Source organism: Bos mutus, chromosome 5, assembly GCF_027580195.1.
Source record: "Bos mutus isolate GX-2022 chromosome 5, NWIPB_WYAK_1.1, whole genome shotgun sequence".
Lineage (NCBI taxonomy): Eukaryota > Metazoa > Chordata > Mammalia > Artiodactyla > Bovidae > Bos > Bos mutus.
This window is the reverse complement of record NC_091621.1, coordinates 45,369,324-45,396,095: the sequence shown is the minus strand read 5'-3', so window position 1 is coordinate 45,396,095 and position 26,772 is coordinate 45,369,324. Positions and strand designations below refer to the sequence as shown.

The 26,772-nt window shown below is 51.1% G+C and overlaps 1 protein-coding gene and 1 long non-coding RNA gene across 3 annotated transcripts; both read left to right on the top strand.

The window, feature by feature from the left end:
- The first annotated feature begins 537 nt into the window (after window positions 1–537).
- LOC138987938 (uncharacterized) lies at window positions 538–14,558 on the top strand. 2 transcript variants are annotated; one of them, XR_011464241.1, is made up of 3 exons: window positions 538–632; window positions 10,111–10,439; window positions 11,309–14,558. It is a non-coding gene; the product is annotated as an uncharacterized lncRNA (long non-coding RNA). The 2 variants fall into 2 exon arrangements; XR_011464240.1 differs by lacking the exon at window positions 538–632 and adding an exon at window positions 658–852.
- Window positions 14,559–18,903: 4,345 nt separating this feature from the next.
- KRT8 (keratin 8) lies at window positions 18,904–26,383 on the top strand. The gene is made up of 9 exons (XM_070370835.1): window positions 18,904–19,351; window positions 21,747–21,955; window positions 22,590–22,650; window positions 23,097–23,192; window positions 23,772–23,936; window positions 24,209–24,334; window positions 25,092–25,312; window positions 25,431–25,489; window positions 25,970–26,383. Exons 1-9 carry the CDS (start codon window positions 19,007–19,009, stop codon window positions 26,122–26,124), a joined length of 1,437 nt encoding a protein of 478 aa, XP_070226936.1. The 5' UTR covers window positions 18,904–19,006; the 3' UTR covers window positions 26,125–26,383.
- Window positions 26,384–26,772: the final 389 nt, after the last annotated feature.

The window sequence follows — 26,772 nt, the reverse complement described above, 5'->3', positions numbered from 1 at the left end:
ATGAGTTTATGATTCTGATGACTAGCAGAGGAGAGTGATGGTGCATCTGGCCTCACGTTAGCTAAGAAGACACTGCTTCTTCCTTAGCCTGGATCACTCTCCTCCTTTATGGGGGCTTGGAAACCTTCCTTGACTGATACCTCCACTCTGCCCTTTCCCAGTACACGCCTCAGCTCCCCGTTCCCTTTTTGCCTCAGCACAGAGGCCAAGAGCTCCCCTTGGCTCAGTGTCTGTCTGTCTGTCCCTTGTCAGAGCGAAGGCTCAAGGAAGGACGTGAGGAGGCGATGGGAACACATGTGAATCTGTAAAATGGGTGGATTCTCCCTCAGGACTGTCCCCCAGCTCTCAGGACAGGCTGTGCCCACAAGGGGGTGCTCAGCCAGAGAAGGCCTTCGTGGCACCATCTGGGCAAATGGCCCAGTTGGCAGGCTGGTAGCAGGGCCCTCACTCTGGTCAAGACCTTTGCTCCCTGCTCAGATGGCCCTGGGCTCCGTTGCCATGGCTGCTTTTTAGTTTGAGGTAAACAGAGCTCTTCCTCCTCCTGTCCAGACACCTAAGTTCTCTCTGGGGAAGGGTTGGAATTTCAAGCGTCCAGGTGTCCCTCACTCCCCTTCCCGGAAGGCACGAGGGCGGTGAGTCATGCATTTAGGCCCTTCTCCACCCCCTCACTGCTCTCAGGCACCCTGCTTCCCCCTCCTGCCCCTCCTGCCCCTGGGTCTGGAGAGAAATTGGGGAGGATGGGGTGAGGGCTGGGTCTCGCTATCAAGCTGGGTGTGGGGTGGAGGGCAGAGCCTTCCTGTCCTCCCATCTAGGGGCCTGGATCCTGGGGCCTGAATCCAATCCCTGGAATCGGTGAGAACAATTACAGCTTCTTTCCTCCTTATCTGCTGGATCCTTAGGGCCTGGGGTGAAAGAGAGGAGAGGACAGAAAAAACAAATGCGGGGGAGAAGAATAGGGATCAGAGCGGAGAAAATGATTCACCTGGATAGAATTGACTCTTGGAACCATTCATTCATTCACTCATTCTCTCATTCTGTGAATCAAACAAATTCCTGTGCTGGGTGCTGAGGGAAATAGAAACTTGCAAGACAGAACCCTGTTATGTTTTTTTTTTTTTCTGATGTGGTCCATTTTTAAAGTCTTTATTGATTTTGTTACAATATTTCTTCTTTTTTAATGTTTTGGTTTTCTGGCCATTAGGCATGTGGCATCTTAGCTCTCTGACCAAGGATTGAAACTGCCCCCCATGCACTGGAAGGCAGAGTCTTAACCACTGGACTGCCAGGGAAGTCCCACCACCCTGATTTTTGAGGAAGCGCCTTATAGCGGGTGTGAAGGCCCTGGATTGGAATCTGGGGGCCCTGGCTTGAGCCCCAAATACCACTGGATGGGCAAATCACTTCTCTAAGCCTTGGGTTCCTCGTCTGTGAATGAGGATAACCATACTGAGCTCCCAAGGTTACTGTGCAGATCAGATGAGATGAATATGGGCACCTGCTTCATTTGCCCTTGTCCACTGCCTGTCAGATGCCTGTGGCTTGGGTTTACAATCAGGGAGGGGTGCTCAGACAGGTATAACCCAGCCCAGGGAGTAACAAAGGTCGGTTCTTGGGGTCTCTGTGGGAGGGGCACTTCCTACTGTGCTGACTGTGGGTGGCGGTGTGCGGAGGTGCCTGGTGTGTGATTTTCATTCAGTAAATGTTTGCAGAGGGCCCGGGGTGTGCTGGAGCCGGGGCCTGCAGGAAGGGTAAGGTTTCAGCAGGTGCAGGTGCCAAGGATGGCGGCAGGAGGGACAGGCAGAGCCCTGGGGCTGGGGCAGGAGCAGCTAGTGCCAGGTAGGAAGGACTCAGCTCCATCCTTCATGAGCCGCTTGACCTTTACTCTGAAGGCAAAGGAAGTTCTGAGCTGGGGAGTGACAGGATCAAAGTGGTGTTTGTAGAACAGTCTGGCTGGGCCCTGGGCCTTGGGCCCTGGGAGAGGACAACTTGGAGCAAAGCAAAGCCAGCTCAGTGTGGAGGTGGAGGGGGGCTGGGCCACAGGGAAAAAGCCTACGTGTCTAGGAGCCTCAGGCGGGCAGTGAGGTCACCTCTCCCCCAACTCTGCGAGGAGGAGGAGGAGGGCGTTCATGGCTGCACGTCTCTCTCCCTGGGGCCCCTTCTCACCTGCTTGCGAGAAGGCGGGAGGGAACATGGCAGGGAGTTGGAGAATTTCTCAGGGCCACAGACAGCAAGAAACACTGCCTCTTCTCTCCTCCTTCCTTCCCAGAAGCCAGGGCTCCACTCAGGGCGGAAGGGGGACAGATTGGAATCAGGATTGGGCTCCCTTCTGGGTCCTACTCCAATGCCCCAAGAAAGAGGGTGAGTCAACTGCCATTTTTGAAGCTGGAGAAGTAGTTGATGGTGGCAGAGAGAGGGAAAACCCACAGGCCACAAGAAATTCACTGTCCTGAATGTCCAAAGTTGCTGCCTGCAATACAGTGCTGTCCAGCCCCGGGACATAACTTTCTTGGGAGGGAAATTTCTGGCTAAGGGCTGGCTGATAGGAATCCAAGACACTTAGCCTTTGTTGGCATCAGTGATCCTGGCCACCCTTTGCTCCAACTTCATTTCCGGATGGACCACCCATGCTGGGGTGACTCAGGTGTATGGCCTAGGCCTCCCAACCCCCAGGGCTGACTCAGCCTGAATTCCGGAGAATGCGGAGATAGCTCTCCCCAGCTCTCCGTGGGTGGAGAGATAAGGTTTACGGCTGGTTCTCTGCAAGGTGGTGGGCTGTGCGGACATCCCTCCAATTGCATTCTTCTTGGGCCTGACCTTGCGTTACACAGACTTTTCCAGGAATTTGAGGCATTTCAGCACCATATTCAGAAATCTGCTCCTTGGCACCTCCTCCCCCAGGAGGTCTCCTCACCACCCAGGCCGTGGCTTGCTCTTGTCCCCTCGAAGCACGCTGTTCCCACTCTCCTCTGGGCCTTGGACTCTGGGCTCCATGTTCCACTGTAGGTCTGAGTGAAAAGAGATCCCCCCGCCAACCCCTCACCGCTCCTTTTGCAAAGGAACATCCCCTCCTTTCCTTTTCCCTCACTCTACTCCTCCTCCTTGCATTAGCCGGTCCTTCCTTCAGTCTAGCCTTTTCTCCCTTTCAATACTTAAACTTCCACTTAATGTAATATTTATTTTCATTTTATCTCCAGGTCACATTCTCTATATTAAAAAATAGTCATATAATAACAATAGATGGAGTATAACCTTTCAAAATTGTGACTATATTGTATGTGTCTTTAACTTGTATGATATTGTACAGCATTAAAAAAGACGTCGTGAGTATTGAGACTTCCCTGGTGGTCCAGTCGCTATGACTCCAGGCTCCCAATGCAGGGGGCCTGAGTTCCATCCCTAGTTGAGGAACTAGATCCCACATACCACAAGTAAAGATCCCACGTGCCACAACTAACACCTGGTGCGGAGAAGGCAATGGCGCCCCACTCCAGTACTCTTGCCTGGAAAATCCATGGATGGAGGAGCCTGGTGGGCTGCAGTCCATGGGGTCACGAAGAGTCGGACACGACTGAGTGCCTTCACTTTCACTTTTCACTTTCATGCACTGGAGAAGGAAATGGCAGCCCACTCCAGCGGTCTTGCCTGGAGAATCCCAGGGACGGGGGAGCCTGGTGGGCTGCCATCTATGGGGTCATACAGAGTTGGACACGACTGAAGTGACTTAGCAGCAGTAGCAGCAGCAAGTAAAAAAAAAAAAAAAAATATATATATATATATATATATATATACACACTTTGTAGATATTGAAAAAATTTGGATTTAGGGAAAAATTATGTATGATCATACTCACTTCCTGCATCCCCTATACTGTCAGAGAAAAAAGTGAACTTTACACACTTTGAAAGATGGGATGCACAGAGAAAGATACACCCAAGTAACAACACAGAGACCAAACGGCAGACATGTCAGAAGCACAGACGAGACAGCTCAGGGCTCACAGCAGAGAGGAGGAGTCACAAAAAGGCTCAAGCTTTGAAATACCATGGCTGGGGCCTTATTGAAAGGGAGAAAAGACCAGACTGAAGGGAGGACTGGCTAATTCAAGGAATAGCAGGAGCAGAAATCAGTGAAGTAGGGTGGTGATGCTCCTTTGAAAGGGAGGAAGGCATTACATTGGAGAAGGAAATGGTAACTTGCTCCAGTATTGTTGCCTGGAGAATCCCGTGGACAGAGGAGCCTGGCAGGCTACAGTCCATTGGGTCGCAAGAGTCGGATATGACTTAGCGATTGAATCATCACATCAAGGCATTACTTAAGGGAGCTGATGCTGTTTTGTTCAAGGGTTGGTATTGCAGGGAGGTAGCATTGGAGAAGGCGATGGCAACCCACTCCAGTGTTCTCGCCTGGAGAATCCCAGGGACGGGAGAGCCTGGTGGGCTGCCGTCTATGGGGTCGCACAGAGTCAGACACAACTGAAGCAACTTAGCAGTAGCAGTAGCAGCAGCAGCAGCAGACTCTGGAGGGCAGGTGAGAGTGGACTTACCACAGGAGCTCCTTAACGGAAGAGAAGGAGGCAACAGACAGGGATTGGGTGAATTCTTGGGGGAGACCTTATAGTTTTCACCCATCAGAGCGGTAGGTTTTTTTTTTAACTTAAAAAAATCTTTTTATTTTATATAGGAATAGAGCCAACTAACAATGCTGTGATAGTTTCAGGTGGACAGCAAAGGGACTCAGCCATATATATATACATGTCTCCATTCTCCCCCAAACTCCCCTCCCACCAGGGTGCCACATAACACTGAGCAGAGTTCCCTATGCTATCCCATAGGTCCTTCTTGGTTATCCATTTTAAATAGAGCCGTGTGGACGTGCTGATCTTCAACTCCCTAACTATCCTGTACCCCTCCCTATTCTTCCCAGCAGTAGTTCTATATGGGGACTGCACAGGGTAAAGAAAATCTCTTGCAAACATTAGCATTATATAATTGCCCAAATCAGGTGTGATTTCAAGCTTAATGTTTTCCCCAAGGCATTGCAATTACTTTGGGAAGATCAAAGTTCTAAAAACAAAATGAATTTAAATGTCATTAACAATAAAATGTAATTTCAAGGAATTTTTAAAATAAATGGGACTGCTCCTTCATAAAAGATGCAACAACTGTAGCTCTGAGAGGGGAAGTGACCTGTCTCAGATCACACAGCAACTTAGAGACTGAGTTGAGACTGGAGCACGGGTTATTTGATTTCCCAGTTTAATCGGCTGTGGCCGTATATGTTGTTTCAAGAACTGTTGAAAACAATTCTTAAAATGAAAAAAAAAAGAATTCTCCTGACAAAGCCTGGAGCACTTTGGAGGTGGTGGAGGAATCTGCAGAAGTGAAAGGTCCTGAGGGTGTGTCAGCTCGAAGGATTTGTGGGCTGGGCAGGGACTGGGAGCAGGAGGTCAGCTAGCCAGGGAGCCCGCTCTCAGCTGTCCCGGGGTTCCTAAGCCCCAGATCAGCAGGGCAACTTCTGCAGGCCTTCTGGAAGTCATCTTCCTTTGTCAGAGGTGCTGGCTGATGACAGCGAACGCTTTCATGCTGGCCTGGAGGGTCTGTACCCTATCCCCTGTGTCTCTGTGTCTGGTTAGACTCAGGACGGGGAAGCCCAGCAGGACAGGGAAAGCTAACTGGGTTTCGGAGCCAGAAGAGTTGGGTTGGATTCTGATCCTGACACCTAGGTGCTACGGGACCTTACAGAATGGATCTAAAGTTTCTAAACTTCTGCATGTTAATGTATATATAAGACTAGCTGTACTTTCCTCATAGGTTTAATTGTGAGGATTAAATGGGGTTATAAAAAGTCTATGATTCAGGGAGTGCCTGGCATATGGTAAGACCCTGAAGGGATGGGGAGAGAGGGAGGGGTAAGGCAGGGAGGCAGACAGGGCCCAGTTCTACTGTTAGAGCACAAGCTATTCTGAACCTCGATGCTCAGTTTCCTCAGCTGTAAAATGGAGACAGTGCTGATTTCATAGTTTCTCTAAGGATTAAAAGCTGTCATTACTGCCTTAAGGAAACTCCTAAGTCAGTGGGTGGGTACTTACACCCATGCCCAACTCTGGGAGACCGGATCAGAGTCCTGGATGGGAAACCTGGGGAGAAGTCTGAGAGGGAAAGTCTGGGAGGGCTTCCTGTAGGAGGTATTTGGAGTGGAGCCAGAGAGAGGAGAGTCTGGTGAAGGAACCAGGTGGAGAGAGAGTTTGTGTAGGAGCTGGCTGTCATGTGAAATAGGGTCAGGCTGTGGGTGGGGAGGGGTGGTTGGAGGTGGAGGGTTCTTGTGGCTGCAAATGTGGGGGTCATGGGAGCCATGGACCTATGGGACTAGGAGGAGGCCTGGAGACTCTGACTTCTGCAGCGGGATACTCCTGAGCCAGAAGCTCTGATCCGGTAGGGAAATGGCCCTCTCCTTTGTCTCCCAGGGCTTCCCTTGAGGCTCAGCTGGCAAAGAATCCACCTGCAATGTGGGAGACCTGGATTCCATCCCTGGGTTGGGAAGATCCTCAGAGAAGGGGAAAGGCTACCCACTCCAGTATTCTGGCCTGGTGAATTCCATGGACTGTGTAGTCCATGGAGTTACAAAGAGCCGGACACGACTGAACCACTTTCACTTTTGTCTCCCATGTTGTGGAGGCTGTTTCTGGGGCTTGTGCTTCTCTTAGCTTTCCCAGATGATCACCTGGGAAACCAAGGAAGGAGAGAGAGGGCAGTACAGGAGCAATGCCTTGGGGAGCCCTGGCCTCAGGCTGGAATTCTGTTGGGAATGCAAAAACACAGACTGCTCTGTGTTGCCATAGAAGCTTGCCTAACACTCCTTGGGGCTAAACAGGTTCCAGCTGGCTGGGCTGGCTGGGACCAAGCCCAGTTCCACCTTCCAGGTCAGCAGCTTTGTCACTAGACCTAGGGTTGTACCACTGTGATCTGTTTTGGAGTTGTCTTAGCCCTTAGAGACCAAGGAGTCCTGGAAGGTATGTTGGATATTGGGTGGTAGGTAGTACCGACCTGACCTGACCTGAGCTGCTCTCCTACCCTCTCTAATACACACACATACACACGCACACACAATGGCATAGACTGAGCAGTGATTAGTGAATTCATTCATCATATGTTGGAAGGCGCTTTCTAAGCACTTTCTAAGGCTGCAGATATAGTAGTTAGTAAGGCAGTCAAGGTCTCTGCTCTCATGGGCTTTCTTTTTTTGGGGAGGTGTCCCCTAGGTCTGTCTGGATTACTAAGTAGGAGAGGTCATTTAGATATTCAGTAAATGAATATAATATATATTTTTTGGATTGCTAAATAAAAGAAGAAAATTTTGGGGGGGACATTTCTTCTGGGTTATTCACACAGACTCTATAAGAAAGCATCACTGAAAACAGCATGCCCAGGGTTTGGACTTACCCCAGACTTGAGGTCAAATCTTGAAGGACCTTTAAATTTCTTATCTGTAAAATGGGGTAATGTTACCTTCCTCCTGGGTTATTTTATGATTATAAATATGTAAGAGATCTGACACTTTGACCATTAGTGGGAACCCAGCAAATGAAAGCTGACATCATTATCACTATCATTTATTTCCCACATCACCACCTTCACCATCATCAAGGATGGCAGGGAAAAGAGCCCTGGGTTGGGAGCTGGGGAAGCAGAATGGGTGTCATGGGCAGAGCTCAGTTTGCATGGCTGGCTTCCTTGGAATTGGATTTGCAAGCTTCTGTTTTGCATTGCAGCAGAGTTTTGCATGTTATCCCTTTATTACAATCCCAGAGACTCCTTCTTATACTCGCAATCACCACCTCTCTCTAGTTACCCTCAACCCTTCTGAACGATCGCTCTCTGCCTTGTGAACACCTCCCATGGGCTGAGTGAACACTGCAGAGGACACAGAGATGCATGAGACATGGTCCCATCCTTCAGGGACTTCAATTTTCACCAGGCAAATGAGTCAAAGTGGGTGTGAACACAAGTTCCATGGGCTGCTGGTCCTGAAGATGGTGAAGGAATGGGGAAGCTGCACATGGGGAGGGGTGATGAGAGTCGAGCTAACATTGATTGAAAATCTACAACTGTCAACTTACCTGATTGTTAGACCAGTCCTTAGGTAGTTGCATTTTCAGCTGTGGAAAAGGAACCTCAGAGGGATTAAGTAGTGTGCCCAGCTTCACACAGTTGGGAAGTGGTTACAAAATTCTTTTGATCGCATGCAGTATCCTCTGGCCTTCAGTCACACTGGCTGCAGTAGGACATGCATCGACAGGCTTGGTCAGTCCCACCAGTGAGGAGTCCACTGCATTCAGTCCAGTCTTCTTCAGAGCCATGTGGACTTGGGCACTTACCCATCCTTGCCTGGAGGGATAAACTTACAAACTCTTTGCAAGTTTCCATGAGGTGAAGTTCACAGTGCACATAGTAGGTCTTAGAATGTGTGTCTGGGGCCCTGCCAACCCATCTATTGAACTTCTGCCACCACTTCCCAGGTGACAATGCAGACTTCACTTGTCCAAAGCTTGAGCTTTGGGGAAGTTTTTCTTACAGCCAGCAGAAGTCTCTCTCTGGGGGCTCCTTCCTGCTGGTGCTGGTCATATCCCAGGGGCCATACAGATGAATTGGAGAAGGAAATGGCAACCCACTCCAGTATTCTTGCCTGGAGAATCCCATGGGCAGAGGAGCCTGGCAGGTTACAGTCCACGGGGTCACAAGAGTCAGACACGACTTAGCAACTAAACCGCAACCACCACCACACAGATGAATGTCCCTTCTTCCTCTGGCAGTCTGTGCCTCTTCTCCAGGGAGCATGCTCTCAGTGCCAGCTACCTAAGAGGTTTGCAGAATGTGGTTTGCATTCATCTCCTTATCCCAGACATCTCTTTGCATTGGCTCCATGTGTCCAGGTCCCTCGTCAGAGTCAGACAAGAGCCAAACCCTGTTCTCCAAGCATGGCATGATGGGAGGGGAGAAAACAGGTTCTCCCAGATTTGGATCTCCTGTTGAGGACCACGGAGGATTTCATGGTGGCCTCACTACCCTGTTGCTGGTGTGAAGGTGTGTGTGTGCGTGCATGTGTGATGAACAAAGGTAAGGTGATGGGTGTAAACTGTGTGTGTTCAGGGGGAGAGTCTACACATTCCCTCTTCGGCTTCTTCTCTGGGTGGATGCCCTGCCAGACAGAGGTTGGCGCAGGGATGGGAACCAGACATAGATACTGGTGGATGCTCTCCTGTCTGCAAGAAGCTGCGGTCTGACTCTAAGGTCCAGCAGCTCGTGGTGAGTGTGAGCTGCAGTCTGCTAGAGCAGAAGGTGCTAGGGTCAGAAGGGAGCTACTGGAAGTGCCTCTGAGTCACCTTCTCGCTTCCCTTCATGTTGGACTCGGCCAGGCAGTCAACTGCCATATCCTGTTGGTTCTTTCTTCTTACCATCCTCTCACCACCCTGCTCCGGGCACCCCACAAGCCTTCTCTCTTGTGCTGCAATAGCCCCCTGTCTAGTCTCTTCCCAGTTTTAGCCCCTACCGTCTAACCTACACATTGCAGCCCCCTGAATCTTCCTAAAGCACCGCTTTAACCATGTCTTCCTCCCAGCCCGCATCTTCCTTGGCCCCTGTGACCTATAGGATAAACTGTCTGGCCTTCAAAACCCTCAATCCCATCCCCTTCTCCCCACCTGGTCTTGCTTTTTCATAGATACCTGTTCTTATCCAATAACTCATTGCATTTTATAGGTTTCTTTTCTAAACTCACTTCCATCAAGCCCAAACTCATTTTGTTTTTTTTCAAACTCATTTAAAACAGCTCTTCTCTTCTTCTAAATTCCTATATCCTATGTCTCAATCACTCATTTATCTGAGATCAATATTTCCTTGATAAGTAGAGAAGGTAGACTTTGACCAGGCAGGATTTATACTTATGCAACGGCTGGGTACACCAATATCTTTATACCCCTACAGTCTCTATATTTCCATATCTCCTTTGTGTACATTGGGATTACAGTGAGTAGCGAACATCTGTTGTTTTTACCTGCCCAGCATCTCTTCCTCTTCTTTTGCTGAATTATCTTCTTCTGCCCTTCTTCTATAGAGTTTGGGAAGGGCTGACCACCTTGTCCTCTACCTGGCTCACAATCTGGTATCCCAGTTCCCCCTGCTACTGTGATTGGTTCCAGGAGGAGCATGTGACCTCAGTCAATCCAATGGGAGTCGGTTTTGGAACGTAAGCCATAAAGACTGGGAAAGTGGCTCTCCCTTGGTTGCCATCCTTGCTGCAGCATGGACATGGTCATGGTCAGCTAAGAAGGAAGCCCACACAGAAGGAAACAGTCAAGGGAAGGAGAGAAAATCCGATGCCATCATCAAGTCCCTCATCTGGCTATACCAAAGCCAAATAAACATCCCAAACCTCCCAATTATGTAAGCAAATAAATGCTATTTCATGCTTATGCCCATTTGACTTGGGTCTCAGTCACTTGCAGTCAGGAGTCCTCAGCAATAATGAGTACCTGGGTGTCTTGGTTTGGATGATTTAGCTGTGTGTGTACAGGCACTTGTGTGACGTGCATTGAAGGGTGGCATGCATGTGGCTGTGATGGGTGGGAAAGGTGGCACTATTCACGCTTGGATGGCGTGTGTGTGTCTAAGTGGGGAGGGCAAGGGGCTGACTAGCTGTTAGGATCAGAGGGGATGTATGCACACAGGGTGGGCATGTGAGTGGCTGTTTGTCCTTGACTCCTGTGTATCCTGAGGGCAGGGGCTGAGTTTGAATTACATGTACCCAGGGAGAACCCAGCAGGTACTCAAAATACCTTCTTATCATCATTAGGCTCTACCCTCTGGAGAAAATCCCCATTGTTTTCTGATTGAAGCCAAATTCTTTGGACTCCTTGAGTGATATATAGAATCATAAAACTTGTGTTAATGTTGATGGCTGACTATCCCCACCCCTAATAACAGGAGAGGAAACAGATCCATATAGGAGTCATTTGTCGAGGCATAGCCAGATGTCACCAGGTGGAGTCTTTACTTCCTTCTTCTCCAAGAGGTGGGGACAGAGATGGGCAGGGCTGGCCTTGGGCACTTTTGAAGAGACCCCCTCCCCGCCCCAGTCCTGCTTCTCCATGAGCTGTGGTTGAGTTTATGGTAGGTGATTAGCCTCACACTGGATGTTTATGGTAGAATTTCTGGGAATTTATTGCCAGCTCCCATGAATCTTGATCTCTGAGCCCTTTCTCCAAGGTGGGCCATAGCTGCTTGCATCTCATTTCTTTCTCTTCCTCCCTCAGCTCCTCACTTCACCAGAACAGAATGGTCTCCCCAAGCCAGAGCTTCCCTGCCAGGGTGTCTGGTCACACCAGCTGTGCCAAGAGTGAGCTATACCTGTGTGATGCACTGGGCCCACCAGCTCTCTGAGTGTCAGAGGGAAGCTTTGCGTGGCCAGAGCACACCTAGTCCCAAGCATTTACCCCAGCTTACCATGCACAAATGATCACTGCCTGTGGGCCATGACTCTTGACTGCGGAGAAGGTTTGGAATGGCCTAAGAAGTGGCTGTTTCCCAGGATGAAGCGGTGAGATCTGGAGACCGGGAGAGCTCTCAGAAGATCACGCCTTGCCCATGACTTTTCACCACTCCACCTGCATCGTGCAACTTTCTCTTCTGAACCAGATGTGGAAGGGTCACAGCTCCTGTGTATCAGGAGAGCAAGAAGGGGCCCTTCTTCTTCACCCAGGGCTGGACTGGGTGCCTGGGCTAGTGTGTCAGAATGTGCCCTACCCTGGGACTCTGATCAATATGAAGTATCAAGGCCTTCAAAGGTTCTTTTTTTTAAATTGAAGTATAGTTGATTCATAGTGTTATATTAGTTTCAGGTATACTGCAAAGTGATTCAGTTATACACGGACATACGTATATGCTTTTTCAGATTCTTTTCCCATATAGGAAAGATATTGAATATACTACAAGATATTGAATACAGTTCCTGCTGCTATACAGAACATCCTTGTTGTTTAGCTATTTTATATACAGTAGTAGTATGTGTCTGGTGATTTTGAAGTGTAGAGCTGGAGAAGACTTGAGAATCCCTTAGACAGCAAGGAGATCAAATCAGTCAATCCTAAAGGAAATTCACCCCGGATATTCATTGGAAGGACTAATGCTGCAGGTGGAGCTCCAATACCTTGGCCACCTGATACGAAGAGCTGACACATTGGAAAAGACCCTGATGCTGGGAAAGGTCGAGGGGAAGAGGAGAAGGGAGCGATGGATGATGAAATGGTTAGATAGCATCACTGACTCAATGGACATGAATTTGAGCAAACTCTGGGAGGGAGTAGAGGACAGCAGAGCCTGGCATGCCGCGGTCCATGGGATCACAGAGTGGGACTTAGTGACTGAACAACAACAGTGTGTATTTGTTTTGATCCCAAACCCCTAATTTATTCCTCTCCAAAGGTTCCTATTCAACTCCACTAGTTCTGGGTTTTTAAGGGGGTACCTGGGGGATGTTTTTCAGACCACAAAGGGCCCTTTTCAAGCAGAGCCCTAGATTTCTCTGAGGCCGGGAGATGTGGGCTGAAAAATGAATACTCAGAAGTCTGTCACAGCCTGAAACTTCAGGCAATGTTTTGGTAAGGGAGCTTACCTCAGTACCCTTCCCCACCAGACCTCCTGCCTCCCCAGAGGGCACTTGGACTCAGTGCTGACACTGTGTTCTTCTTCCTATCAAAGTACGCTGCTGTCCTCAGGCCCCCTCTCTCAGGCCCTGCCCCTGGGAGTGTCAGTTTGCTGATCTGAAGGTGGTCTCCAGGCTGCTAAACCATCAATATACCAAGTTAGTGACTAAGGACTCCTAATATTCACCTTTCAATAGAAACCTTCAGGCTATACCTTGCTTAATTCATAGGAGGCTCCTACCTGCACTGAACTGGCATGAAAGGAACCAAAAAGCTATCTCCCCACACCGTTTTGGAGCTTCCCTGGTGGCTCACTGGTAAAGAATCCACCTACAATGCAGGAGATGCAGGAGACTGGGGTTTGATCCCTGGGTCGGGAAGATTCCCTGAAGGAGGGCATTGCAACACCCTCCAGTATTTTTGCCTGGAAAATCCCATGGACAGAGGAGCCTGGCAGGCTATAGTCTGTGGGGTAGGAACACCACACTGTTTAGGGTATTGTCTGATAAGCAATACCTTAAGTGGACAAGTGTGAATGAATGTGTGAATAAAAACAGGAGGGAATAAAGGCCTGGGGTCCCTTCCCCTAACTCCTTGCTTTGGTCTTCAGGTTGTTGGGCAGGAAATTCAAAACAAAAGACCACTGGACAATAGCTCCATTGCCAAGCAACCCAGGCCACAGGTGGCTCAGATGGTAAAGCGTCTGCCTGCAATGCGGGAGACCTGGGTTTGATTCCTGGGTCGGAAAGGTCCCATGGAGAAGGAAATGGCAACCCACTCCAGTACTCTTGCCTGGAAAATTCCATGGATGGAGGAGCCTGGTAGTCTACAGTCCATGGGGTCGCAAAGAGTTGGACACGACTGAGTGACTTCACTTTCCAGGCCACAGGTGATTCTCAGGGCTAGGAGTGAGGGTAGGCATGGGGGCTGTAGCGGAGACCCAGGTCCTTGCAGTTCCTTTCCCCTTCCTGCACTCCTATCTGGTTACCTGAACACACCTTTAGGGACACTTTTTTCTTGCAGTGGAGGTATGTAGGCGGGTGGGCTGTGCAACTCCTTCCTTGGGGACCCATCCTCCTGGGGAGCCAGCGACTCCCTGTCTCCTCCTTCCCGTCACTCAGACCTCCTGCACATTGTCCTCACCTCTATGAGAGGGACCCATCTAGGTCCTCTCTCAGTCTCTGTCTGTGTCCTTGGAGTGTCAGGCTCTGGGGACTGGTCACTATCTTCCTTCCTAAAGGGCAGGTATCTCCTTCTTTCTGACCAGGGACCCTGAAGTGCTCTGGACTTGGGCTGTAGCCTATATCCTCTTGGGAGAGGAGAGAGGTGTATTTCTGGAGGTCTTCATGTGAGAGCAGAGCCAAGGCCAAGAGCTCAACCCTGGCTGCTGCAAGGAAGCTTTTAAAACGTGCAGGTGGGCTTCCCTGGGCTCTCAGTGGTAAAGAATCCATCTGCCAATGCAAGAGACATGGGTTCAAGCCCTGGTCTGGAAAGGTCCCACATGCCTTGGATCAACTAAGCCCGTGTGCCACAGCTGTTGAGCCTGCACTCTAGAAGCAGAGAACTGCACCTACTGAGCCCATATGCCACAACTACTGAAGCCCGCGACTCCTAGAGCCTGTGCCCTGCAACCAGAGAAACTACTGCAATGAGAAGCCCGCATACCGCAACTGGAGAGTAGCCCCTGTTCGCCGTAACTTGAGAAAAGTCCGCAAAGCAATGAAGACCCAGTGCACTCAAAAATAAGTTAATAAAATCATTAAAAAAATAAAAGAGTTCTTGTATTAAAAAGAAATACAGGGGCAGCCTGGGCGATTTTGGTGTGCATGCTCCAGACGGAGAACCAGAATTAAGAGGAAGGGCAGCAATGACTGAGCTACGGTTGACTGTCTGTCCAGTAGACAGCTGCGTCCAGTTTGGTATCAGTGGAGACGAGGGTATAACGAAGGGAGAGCAGGCTGGAGACCTCATCATCTCCAGGCTGTAGGCTTGTCTCCTTTCCTCCATTAGGAGGCTTACCTTCCTACTTTTCTCCCTGTGCCTGTTCTAATAATTTCTAACTACGTCTTCTGTCAAAATAAAAAGTTTGGTTTGGAGGACATTCGTGGTTGTCCAACCAAAGCCTAAGTTCTGTGACAGCAGATCATGGATCAAGGCTCTCAGAGTGGGGAGGATCGGGAAGTTCTAGTCCAAACCCCTATCTGAGTTAGGAATCCTCCTACAGTAACCCAGAAGACAGCTGGTTAGCACACCTTGTTCTCCAGATTTCTAGGGGCAGGAGCTTGTTGCCTCTCTAGGCAGTATATTCCCATTTGGACTGGCTTGAATCATCAGAGCTGTGTTTATCACAATGACAAATAGTCGCCATTTACTGAGCACTGACTACAAACAATTTTGGCCTTGAGGCATAGGGCACAAAAATGAACAATCAGATCAACTTTATTATTCATGATGTGGCTTACTGATGGGTTTTCCCACCATCTGTGGCTTTCCACTTAAATTGTTCTTGCTGCCTCAGCCCTAAACTCAGATATTTCCATGTCAATAGTAAGACTCAAATGCTCATCTTTTAAAGTGACTTCAGTTCTTTGGAGACTCTGCTCTGGTTACTAATCTAGAAGCAGGGAACCTACCTTTAGCATCTAAACAAAATCTTCCTTTCTGTCCCCTGAATCCTATGCTGGTCCGCAAAGTCTCTACTTTATATACGTGGCTGATTTATGCTTTTGTGGATTGCCTGTTTTTGTGACAGCTTTATTAAGCTATAATTCACATACCACACAATTCAACCATTTAAAATGTACAATTCAGTGATTTTTACTATTTTCACAGGCTTGTACAATGATCACCATAATTGAATTTAGAACATTTTCATCAGCCCTAAAAGAAACTCATATTTTTACCAATCACTTCCATTCCCTCCAGCCTGGAGGTAGTTTGGCAACCATGAATCTGCTTTCTGTCTCTATGGATTTGCTGCTTCTGGACATTTCATACAAATAGAATCATGCAATACGTGATCTTGTGTGACTGGCTTCCTTCACTCAGCATAGCGTTTTTCAAGGTTCATCTGAACTGTAGCAGGTATGGGTGATTCATTCATTTTTACTGAGAATGGTACACCACTGTAGGGGGATGTCGCCTTTTGTCTCTCCATTCACCAACTGGTGGATGTTTGCGTTGTTTGCATTTTGGCTACTGTGAGTAGTGCTTTTTTGAGTGAGGTGTTTTGTGTCACCAGTCCTGATCACTGAGAAGAATGTGTTCAGACCATCTTTTCGGAGGATTGTGAATGACGTATGATAAAGAGCTACCCTGTTCACCCATCTCTGGCCTCAGCCTTGACCTGAGGCCTCCGGGGACTTCCTTGGTGCCATCCTGTGCCATCACCATCAGGGTGGAGGGGGTGAGCGTCTCCTCCTTCCCTCTTCTGATTTCCAGGAAAGGCAGTTTGGAGCAGAATCTGGATCTGGGTAGGGCGTCACCAAAAACACTTTCCCTTTTGTTGGGTAGGAAGCAGTGTGCAGACCTCAGTGGTCAGAGACAGCTTTACAAGTTGTCCCCTCAGGCCACCTCGGTCCCATTTTCTGCTCCCTCGTAACTTGGCCCTAGTCCTGAAAGTGAAGTGAAGTGAAAGTTGCTCAGGTATGTCCGACTCTTTACGACCCTATGGACTGTAGCCCACCAGGTTCCTCTGTCCATGGAAATCTCCAGGCAAGAAGACTGGAGTGGGTTGCCATTCCCTTCTCCAGGGGATCTTTCCGACCCAGGGATCAAACCCAGGTCTTCTGCATAGCAGGTGGATTCTTTACCGGCTGAGCCACCAGGGCTTCCCTCTATTGCTTCCAAGCCGGAATCCCAGGCAGGGGCCACAGGAGTGGGCAGGTCTGGCCTCTTCTCTTGCACCCCAAGCTGGGTTTCAGGCATGGGGGAGGGGTTGGCTAGGGCTCTGGGCAATAGGGAGCTGACAAGAAAGATGCAAGCACTTTCCACCCTGGATCGTTCTGCGCTGCCCCAGCAAAGAGGAACTTCCCCTGGGTGAGGTCTGGGCCTTCTTACAGCCTGAAAACCACAGAGTCCTTGTAGGCCGCTTTGTCTTCATCTTAAACAAAAGGCACTCCTGCAACCAGGGGACCGGGTGGCTGGGGCTGGGGGTGGGAGAGCTGAGATTTCAGGGGAGGGCTCTGGGCTGCAGTTCTGTGCTGAGGACTTTAGGTAAGGTCTCTCCCCTCTGAGTGTGCCCAGGTCCGCTGTGTGGACCACAGTGTGGGGGAGGAGAAGCAGGGAGCTGCTGGGTTGTCCCTCCCCTGGGCTGCCATACCTGTCTGACCAGCCCCTCCCTCTCTCCTTCCGCCTTCTCTGGGCCTGGTTTGGCACCGGGCCCATACCCCTCCCTTTGGTCTCAGGAAAGCGAAGTCTCTCAGCTCTGCTCGGTGTGGGTGTTTGTTGGAGAGGGGGGAGCTTGCATTCAAATCACTCCTTGGAAAACTAAGCATTGTTTAAAGGGGCTGAGAGAGGGCCTGGTACAAACAGGTACGGCCTGGTTCTGTGTGGCAGGAGGCCAAGCCTGGGGAGGGTGGGAAGAGAAAAGAGGGGAGGGAAGAAAGGGATGTGGTCATTGTGTCCCCTCTGAGAGTCTCTGGGTTTGTCTTTCCGGAAGGGACTTCAAAGTACGTTCTTTTGTGCGTATGTGTGCATGGTCTGGTATGTGTGATCTGAGGGGAGCTTATCTGCAAGTCTGTCTTTTGGGATTTGTCCGTCTCCCAGGGAGAGGGTTTCTGGGTCTCACTCTCTAAGGGTCTCTGTGCCTGTGCTCTGGGTGCCTGGGATGCCTGCTGGAGAAGGACGTAGAGTCATCCACTCACCTGCCCTGGGGACAGGCATGGTAGCAGTCACCTCGGTTGGGGCTTGGGGGCTTTGGGCCACCTGTCCCTCTCCTCCAGGGAATCTGTTGGCTTTGAGTAAACAGCCACCCACTCCTCTCCATTTCATGCCCTGCAGGATCTATCAGAGAATCCAGCCCCAGCCATTAGGTAATTGCTACTGGAATCTCTGCCTTGGGGACCCAAAACCTGTGCTTTCCACCCACAGCCTGCCTCACCATGCCCCACCCAGGCCCTGGGTGCCTTATTCAGCTCCCCATTCTCCAGCCTTCTGCAGGTGCATGCGGTGCCCCAACCTGCTCTCCTGACTCATTTTCTTAATGGGTTTGGGGAGACAGGTGCAGGGACTCTTTTCCTTCTCCTACAGCCAGCGGGGGACAGGGAGGTGGCCGAGAAAGAGAAGCTGCCGGTTGACTCACCGTTGGAGCTCCCCACTCCACCCCCACCTCACAGTCCTGCCTCTTTCCTGTGATCCACCCACTGGGGGCCGTGGGAATGACTCCTGCAAGGAGTGATGAGCAATGAGATGAAGCCCCCGATGCAGCCACCTTCTCTCCTGACCTCCCCCAGCCCGCCCTTTAGCTCTTGTTCATCCTTCGCTGTGCCTTTCAGGCCCAAGAATCCTGTGATCTTGGGAAGAGAGAAAGACACCACGGCGTTGTGTCCTGGAAAAGCACTGTGTTGGATCTCACTTTAACTTTCACATACAGCCCCATAGCTAAGACAGTGTGTGTTCATTCATTCATTCATTCCAAGAATATTTTCCCAGTGCCTCCTGGCACTGCACCAGGGGCTGAGGGCACAGCAGTAACTGAGGAAAGACCAGGCAAATGGTTGACCTCAGGTTCAATGATTTGGAACCCAAGTGTCCAGCCTGGGCAGACCTTCGTAATCACACGAAGTGGAGGAAAGAAAGAACACAGGGTGGTGTCCTTGGAGTATCGGCTGCTCAGAGGAGACTCAAATGCCAGGGGTCCCTTGCTGGCCATGTTCCCCAGTGCGTGCATTTATTTCCCATGGGAGGGAAGGAGATAAGACCCAGGCTTTGGGGCTGCAGTGGCTGGGCAGCCCTGGGCAAGCTTTGTTACAGGGAGCTTGTAGAGGCTGGCAGAGTCCTTGCTCTTTCACATTCACAGAGTTGCCTTTTCCTGGGTTCCAGGGTGGTGCAGGCGTGGGCTCCGGGGTGGGAGCAGCTCTCTGCTGCCCCCACCTGAGTCCAGCCTGTAGGTGGCAGGTGTCAGGTTAGGCCCTGCCCCCTCAGGGACTAGCCACTCAGCTACAAGGCCAATCCCCTCCTCATGGGCTGGGCTCTGTTTTATAAAAGGCCATCGGGGAGCTGTACCCCACTGAGAAGCAGCTTCTCGAATCCTCGACTCCTCGACTCCTACTCAGCTTCGGCCTCCTCGCCTCCTCTCCAGCCTCCACCATGTCCATCAGGGTGACCCAGAAGTCCTACAAGGTGTCTACCTCTGCCCCCAGGTCCTTCAGCAGCCGCTCCTACACCAGTGGGCCCGGCTCCCGCATCAGCTCCTCGGCTTTTTCCCGAGTGGGCAACAGCAGCGGCTTTCGTGGTGGCCTGGGCACCGGCATGAGCATGGCTGGAAGCTACGGTGGGGCCCCAGGTTTGGGGGGCATCACAGCTGTCACTGTGAACCAGAGCCTGCTGAGCCCCCTCAAGCTGGAGGTGGATCCCAACATCCAGGCCGTCCGCACCCAGGAGAAGGAGCAGATCAAGACCCTCAACAACAAATTTGCCTCCTTCATCGACAAGGTGAGGGCTCCCCTCTGCGTGGCTGGCAGTGCCTGGGGCTGGACCAGGATCCCAGCCCTTTCTCTTGGTCACCCCACCCATGGGCACATCTCCAGCCCCTCACTAGTGTCCTGCTGGGCCCCACCCACTCTGGCAACATTCTGCCTTCCAACTAGTGACTTGGCCCCTCTGCGCACTTGGGTTTGGGCAGGGGAAGGGATAGGGAGGGATTTTGGAGGCTTCTGACTGTAAATCTTGGGGGCCCCTGACTCACTCGCCCATCTCACCCCAAGTCTGTAAAGCTCTCAGCCTCGAAGTGTTCCAGGTGTTTAGCTGTGGGAGGGGAGTTCCTCCCTCCGGGTCACCCTTCTCCCTATCCCAGCCCCAAGGGCCTTTCCAGTACTGCTCCTGTGCTTTAAAAAAATTTTTGTTTTTTTAATAAAAGGAATTTGATAGAATTCTAGGAGAAGGAAGCAGCAGTCCTGATTCAAGCAGGCAAATATTGATCCAGGCCTATGGGGTCCTAGGGATCTGAGAGTGGGGGACATCAAGATGAGTCATAACTTGGCCAGGGCCCGGGGAGCTGACCTTGTGGGCGGGGCCGGGCGGGGCAGAGACCAGCCCCCACGGAGGGGTGAGGGGCAGAGGCTGCGTGCTGGAGACCCGCGCCTAGTCTCCTGGGGAGCACTTAGCACCTGGGGTTTCGGGGGTGGGGGTGGTGGGAGTGTGTCAGGGTGGAGTGGGGTAGGGGTGGGGTGGGGTGGGACGCCAGGGACTGGCTTCAGGAAAGCCCATGCAGGATTCAAAGTCTGCGGGCGTGGGACACCCTACCCGCGTTTCACGTCCTTTTAAACCCCAGGATTTATGGTTTCAGATAAGGCGCCTATCAACCAACGCCCCTCTCCCCCCGCCTCGGCCCTTGTCCCCTCACTCTTCGCTCCTCAGCTCTGCCCCAATGACCTGGCTCCACTTTCTCAGGGAAGGCGCCAGGCCGGGTTTTGCAGCCTGGGGCTGGAAGCGGGTTGTTGCTCCCTTAAGGCCCCAGGGCCCCCAGCGCTGGAGGACGAGTTCCTCTATGCTGACTGGCTCCTGGGAGGCACTGTGGGAGCGGAAGGAGGGAAATCCTGGGGCAGATTGGCGCCTTTAAGAATAGGAGTCCCCTGGGAACCGGGCCAGCCCCTGTTTTTGGGGAAAGCTTGGTGGTTCCTTGGCCTTAGGGACCCTTGACTTGACTTCTTGACTGCCTTTAGCTAGCTCTGGGGTCTTCCCAGTGAGTAGTTTAGCAGAGGCGGAAGGTCCCCAGTGCTCTACCCTTTCCTTTGATGGACTAACTTGCTAAATCTGATTTCCTCATCTACAAAATGGGCTCCCTAACCCCTAAATCCAAGAGGTTTTGCCTATTCAGGCATATAATACATGTAAGAGCTTAGCAGTGCTTGGCCTACATTAAGCAGTCTAATAAGGATAAATGTTATAATCACTTATTTTTTATAATTTTGGGACAGAATGAGCTGAGGAAGAAAGGGATTTACAGAGATGGATTTGCTGGATCTGAACCAAACCCTTAAGACAAACTTCTTTTCCAAGTCCTCCTAATTTAAAAGAAGTTCCAACTTTGGGTTAATTAAAAAAAAAAAAAAAGCATTCCTCTTTTTGGGACCAGTTTGTTATTCTTTCTTAAAAAATTTTCTCTTCCAACATAGTTTAATTTCATCCTAAAATCTGGATTCCTCCAACCCAAGGAACCTAGGACCTTTGTGTTCTGGACACGAAAACAGGATTGTGGATTCAGGGTAGAGTAGGGTGGGGTTGGATGTCGGAGAACACAAAGAGAGGGCTGTGGGGAGGAGGGTCTTCAGTTTGCAGACAGATTTACCTAGTTTCTTGCTCTTAGAGATGGGGCTTGGATAGGGCTTGCCTGAGATCTTCTAGGCCATTGCAGGGTTGAGGAGACCTGGGCTCAGAGAGGGGAAGCGACTCAAGATCAGTAGCAGCATTAGGCTAAAACCTAGGTCTTCTGGCCAGTGCCTTCCAGACTGTAGGGCTGAAGTTTCCCTGTAATCTATGAGTCTTTCAAAGCCACTCCAAATAATAATCATGATTCTTTGATATGAACCATCTATATTTCTTTCAATCATGAAAAGTGTTAATCAAAACTTGGCTACTTTTACTGATGTGTAATATACAATCTCAGTCAATAATACCTATTTTTTTCCTGAAAGTATAACTTCAACATAATTCCTAGATATCTACTTCCAACCATGTACCCCCTTGTCTCCTCGCAGCCCAACACTAATGCAGTTCTGGAGACCCAGCTGCTTGGGGAGTGGATTAAGGGAAAACACAGTGCTTGCTTTGTGCCAGACTTTGAGCTCTGGCCTGATGTGACTGTGGACTCTTCTGCCCCATCATACAGGTGCGGCACCTGGAGCAGCAGAACAAGGTTCTGGAGACCAAATGGAACCTCCTGCAGCAGCAGAAGACTGCCCGGAGCAACATAGACAACATGTTTGAGAGCTACATTAACAACCTCCGTCGGCAGCTGGAAACTCTGGCCCAGGAGAAGCTGAAGCTGGAAGTGGAGTTTGGCAACATGCAGGGGCTGGTGGAGGACTTCAAGACCAAGTGAGCCTCCGTCCTCCCCAACTGAAATCAATCACCCTGCCTGGCCCCTTGGGACCAGAGGTTTCAGACCCTAAGGCCCTCTGGTTTTGGGGCAGTGCAGTCCTGTATAATTAGGGTGACCCCAGGACAGTCTGGGTTTATGTCCATTTTTAATAGCACTTCCCCTCCCCCTTCAATTGCAGAACTGTCTTGATTTGGACAACAAATTATCTTCTAGAGTTTACACAGTAAATCTAAGATGGGAGACAGAGGTAGCCAACAGGCCTCTGTTGTATGTTAATAGCCCTGGCCCCTATTTCTTCCTTATCCCTGATTTCCGGCACATTCCAGAAAGTTCTGTCAAAGGTCTCCTGTCAGTCACTGTTACTAACCCTCCTCATATGCCTAATCCAATATATATTCATGGATTTGAGGAGACACTTCCTGCTCTAGGCTTCCTCACTGACTGGGGATGGTGTGGGGTAAGCCTGGGGAGACAGTAGCTGGTTGGGGCAGAATGACCAGACCAATTATCTCATATCTTTTTACATTTCCATTAACTGAATTTTCTAGATATTCTTCCCCCCCTCAAAAGACCCAATGGCAACCTCACCTTTCCCTTTCATCCTCTCATTCTATGTCTCTTCCTTATCAGGTATGAAGATGAAATCCAAAAGCGCACAGACATGGAGAATGAATTTGTCATCATCAAGAAGGTGAGGGAGCACCCCTCCCCCCACCAGACACAGAAGGCTGGCGCTTAGAGCCTCAGGCTAGAGGCTTTCTGTTCTTAAATGTTTCCAAGTCATGGGACAACATTTGGGTGCCTCCTAGGTACTGAACATAGAAGGACAGAGCTCAGTGCATTTGGACAGAACTATGCAGCAGCATGGGTGTTGGAACATGGTTAAGAAAATGGAGCAGTGGAACTGGAGGTCCAGCTATAGAAGGCTTCCAGGCCGAGGGGGAGGCGGGAGGAGGTGGAATGTGCAGGAAGGTGAGGTAAAGGGGCTGGGAATGCAGGTGTGGTGGGGCAGAGACCGGACTGGATCGCTGAGGTGGGAAGGCAATTAGAAAGTTCTAAGTATAGGCCCTTGGGTGTCCCCCAACTTGGAATCAGGAGTGGGCACTCAGCTCTGGCTCCCCTTTCCCCACCCCACAGGATGTGGATGAAGCTTACATGAACAAGGTAGAGCTGGAGTCCCGCCTGGAAGGGCTGACTGATGAGATCAACTTCTACAGGCAACTGTATGAAGAGGTACGTTCTTAGTTGCCGGAGACTGGGGTTCCCTGGCCCCATCAGAGGCTCCTTCCAGCCCCGCCAGTGCACCAACAGACAAGGGCCCAACCCAGAATAATTCCGACTGCCATTAGTCACCTGGCATGGATGTCCTTTATGTTCTGTCTCCCTGAATGAGGGAGGGTTTATTACCCCATTTCACAGATGAGAAAACGGGCTCAGAGAACTGAAAGAGACTGTCCAAGGTCATCATACATACTGCAGAGTGGTGACCTGGCTACCTCAGACCTGCCCTGTCCCTAGGGTTTAGATAGATCCTTTGGGCCATATGGGAGCCCTCTGGGGCCGCCATACTGGTAGCTGAGAGCGTGGAAGGGCTCTGCCCCTCTGGTCTCTCACCCAAAGCCAGATTTCTTTTTAGCCTGGCCTCATTTCATCTTTACTTCCCACCAAGTTCCAGGTCTTTGACCCATCTTCCTTCTTTAGGAACTTTGCCTTCTCTCCCGCCCTGTCTTGTCCCTTGTGGAAGGCCCTTCTACAGAAGGGGACTCCTTGTGTGCGGGGCCAGGGCCTTACCACCTCCCCTTCCTGCCACAGGAGATCCGTGAGATGCAGTCTCAGATTTCTGACACGTCCGTGGTCCTGTCCATGGACAACAACCGCAACCTGGACCTGGATGGCATCATCGCTGAGGTCAAGGCCCAGTATGAGGAGATCGCCAACCGCAGCCGGGCTGAGGCCGAGACCATGTACCAAATCAAGGTAAAGAGCAGGGGCTCAACCTGGTGCTCCCCTTTTGGGTAGTTCCGGGTGCTAGTCCTTCCTTGAGGGAGAAGCGAGATTTCAAACTCTGCCTGCTGGGAGTGGGGCTGCCAAGTCGTGCCGGGGGACAGGGATGGGATGTTTCAGGCCCAGAGGTGTGGAGCCAGGTGGGCGTGAGATGACCTGGGCTCTGGTGACTTGGCTGAGGGTACTCTTTCCTTGGAGGGACCAGGAGTCCCGTCTCAACCTCACTCCTCATCTCACATCTGCAGTATGAGGAGCTGCAGACACTGGCTGGGAAGCACGGGGATGACCTTCGTCGCACGAAGACGGAGATTTCTGAGATGAACCGGAACATCAACCGTCTCCAGGCTGAGATCGAGGGTCTCAAAGGCCAGGTATGGGCTGGGCTGGGGGTGGGAGAGGGTCCTGGGACACCTCTGGGGTGGGAGGAGATACTACAGAAAGGAGTGAGGTGTCTGGGGGTTGGGGAAAGCATCTCGGGAGTTGGAGGGGTAGCTACAGGCCAGACTGTTCTGGGAGGCTGAGGGGTCAGAACAGGGGTCACGGGTTGGGCAGGTAGGTTGGAGGTCCAGGATGGGTTCCCCAAGCTTGCTTTATCTGTATTATAAATCAGAGTGCTTATATATCAGATGACTTAAGGGGGTTTAGAAAGCAGAGATCTAGTCCCATTGGGAGTGGGGAGTACAGCATCCCAGGTGAGAAGTGTGTGCAGGAGGGATCTGGAAGCTGCTCATGTCCCCCCATTTCACTTCCTGACTCTCACCCACCGATAACATTTTCTTCCTTTTTAAAAAAAAAATTATTTATTTGGCTGCTTTGAGTCTTAGTTATGACACGTGCACTCTCTGTGTCTTGTGGGCTCCAGAGCATACGGGCTCAGTAGCTGACATGTGGGATCTTAGTTCCCTGATCAGGGATCAATCCCTGCGTTGCAAGGCAGATTTTTAACCACTGGACCATAACGAAAGTCCCCTCTAACATTTTCTTGGAGTAAGGTGGGTGGAGTTGGTTAGTCCAGGTCGTGGAGAGGGGATCCTTAAAGGAGGGGAAAGGGAGAGTGGGTGCAGGTGGAGAAGGAGAGGAGGCAACCGGCCTCTGCTTTACCTGCTTGCTTGTCCCCTCCCCCGACAGAGGGCTTCCCTGGAGGCTGCCATCGCTGACGCTGAGCAGCGTGGTGAGATGGCTGTTAAGGATGCTCAGGCCAAGCTGGCTGAGCTGGAGGCCGCTCTGAGGAATGCCAAGCAGGACATGGCGCGGCAGCTGCGCGAGTACCAGGAGCTCATGAATGTCAAGTTGGCCCTGGACGTGGAGATTGCCACCTACAGGAAGCTGCTGGAGGGCGAGGAGAGCCGGTAGGTGTGGGGGTTCCCTGAGCACCCCTGGTGCACCATCCCTGGAGTGCGGGAGATGGGACCTGGGTCCTCAGGGCCAAGGGTTGGTCCTGATGTTCCATGTGTCCTCTGGGTACAGGCTGGAGTCTGGGATGCAGAACATGAGTATCCACACCAAGACCACCAGTGGCTACGCAGGTGAGTGTCCGAGTCTTGGGGCAGGGCGGAGGGCAGCTCTTCTGCAGGTCCCTCTGGTACAGCTGAGGAAGCTAGGGCCCAGCTAAATGTCCTGTCCAAGGTCGCACGCATGCGTACATGTGCTCACTCAGTCGTGTCCGAGTCTTTGTGACCCTACGGACTGTAGCCCACCAGGCTTCTCTGTCTGTGGGATTCTCCAGGCAAGAATACTGGAGTGGGTTGCTACGCCCTCCTCCAGGGAGTTTTCCTGACCTAGGACTCGAACCCAAGTCTCTAACATCTCCCCAAGGTCACATAGCTAATAGCAAGACCCTGTCCCACCCTGCTCCTGGTTTTCGCCCAGTCATCTTGGAGAAGTGAACCAGGGCAGTTCCCCCTCCCTGAGGACCACTTCTGGAGTGTCAGGGAGATAGGGGGAACAGCAAGCACCTGATGTGAGCACAGCCTCCCATACTCACGTGGCTGTCTTTTCCTGACCAGGTGGACTGACTTCATCCTACGGGACCCCTGGCTTCAACTACAGCCTGAGCCCCGGCTCCTTCAGCCGCACCAGTTCCAAGGCTGTGGTTGTGAAGAAGATTGAGACCCGCGATGGGAAGCTGGTGTCCGAGTCCTCTGATGTCCTGTCCAAGTGAAAGGCTCCTGCGGTCCCTCCCAGCCTCTCCGGCTCATTGGCTCCTGCAGATGGAGCTGTGCAGGGGAGCATCTGCATAGGAGACCTGAGGTTTCGCCCCTGTCCTCCGCCCACACCTGGGGGGAGTCGACTGCCTGGGGTTGCCCCTTTCGCCCATGACCCCACCTAAAAGCCAATGTAAGCGTCTTTTTCAGAATAAATCCAATTCGAGTATCTTTTTTTTTCAAAATAAAGCTTCAGTTGGCTCTGCCAACCCGCTATGCTGTATGCAGCCCTTGTCTGTGAGGTGGGAAAGAGGTTGTCAGGAGGCCTGTCTCTGGGATCAGAAGCTGGGGTGGGGGCCACGTGGAGGAGAGTCTGGCCTCTTCCAGGCTGATCCCAGAGAGACTATTTTTGCTGAAAAACTCATTGATGCCTTGGTCTCAAATACCCCACTTGACTTTTATCTGTGCAGCAAACCCTGTTGGGGAGCAGAGCAGATTTTGGGTGGGAATATCAGGAGGGTTTCCTTTCTGTAGGCCTCACAGGTGATTGGCATCAGGATCAGGCCCTGAGAGACCAAGTCGGCCAAGTTAGGCCAATGGCCTAACTAAAAATCAGGTATTTGTACCCCGCACCATCCAGTTCTCAGGCCTGTACTCCTCAACCA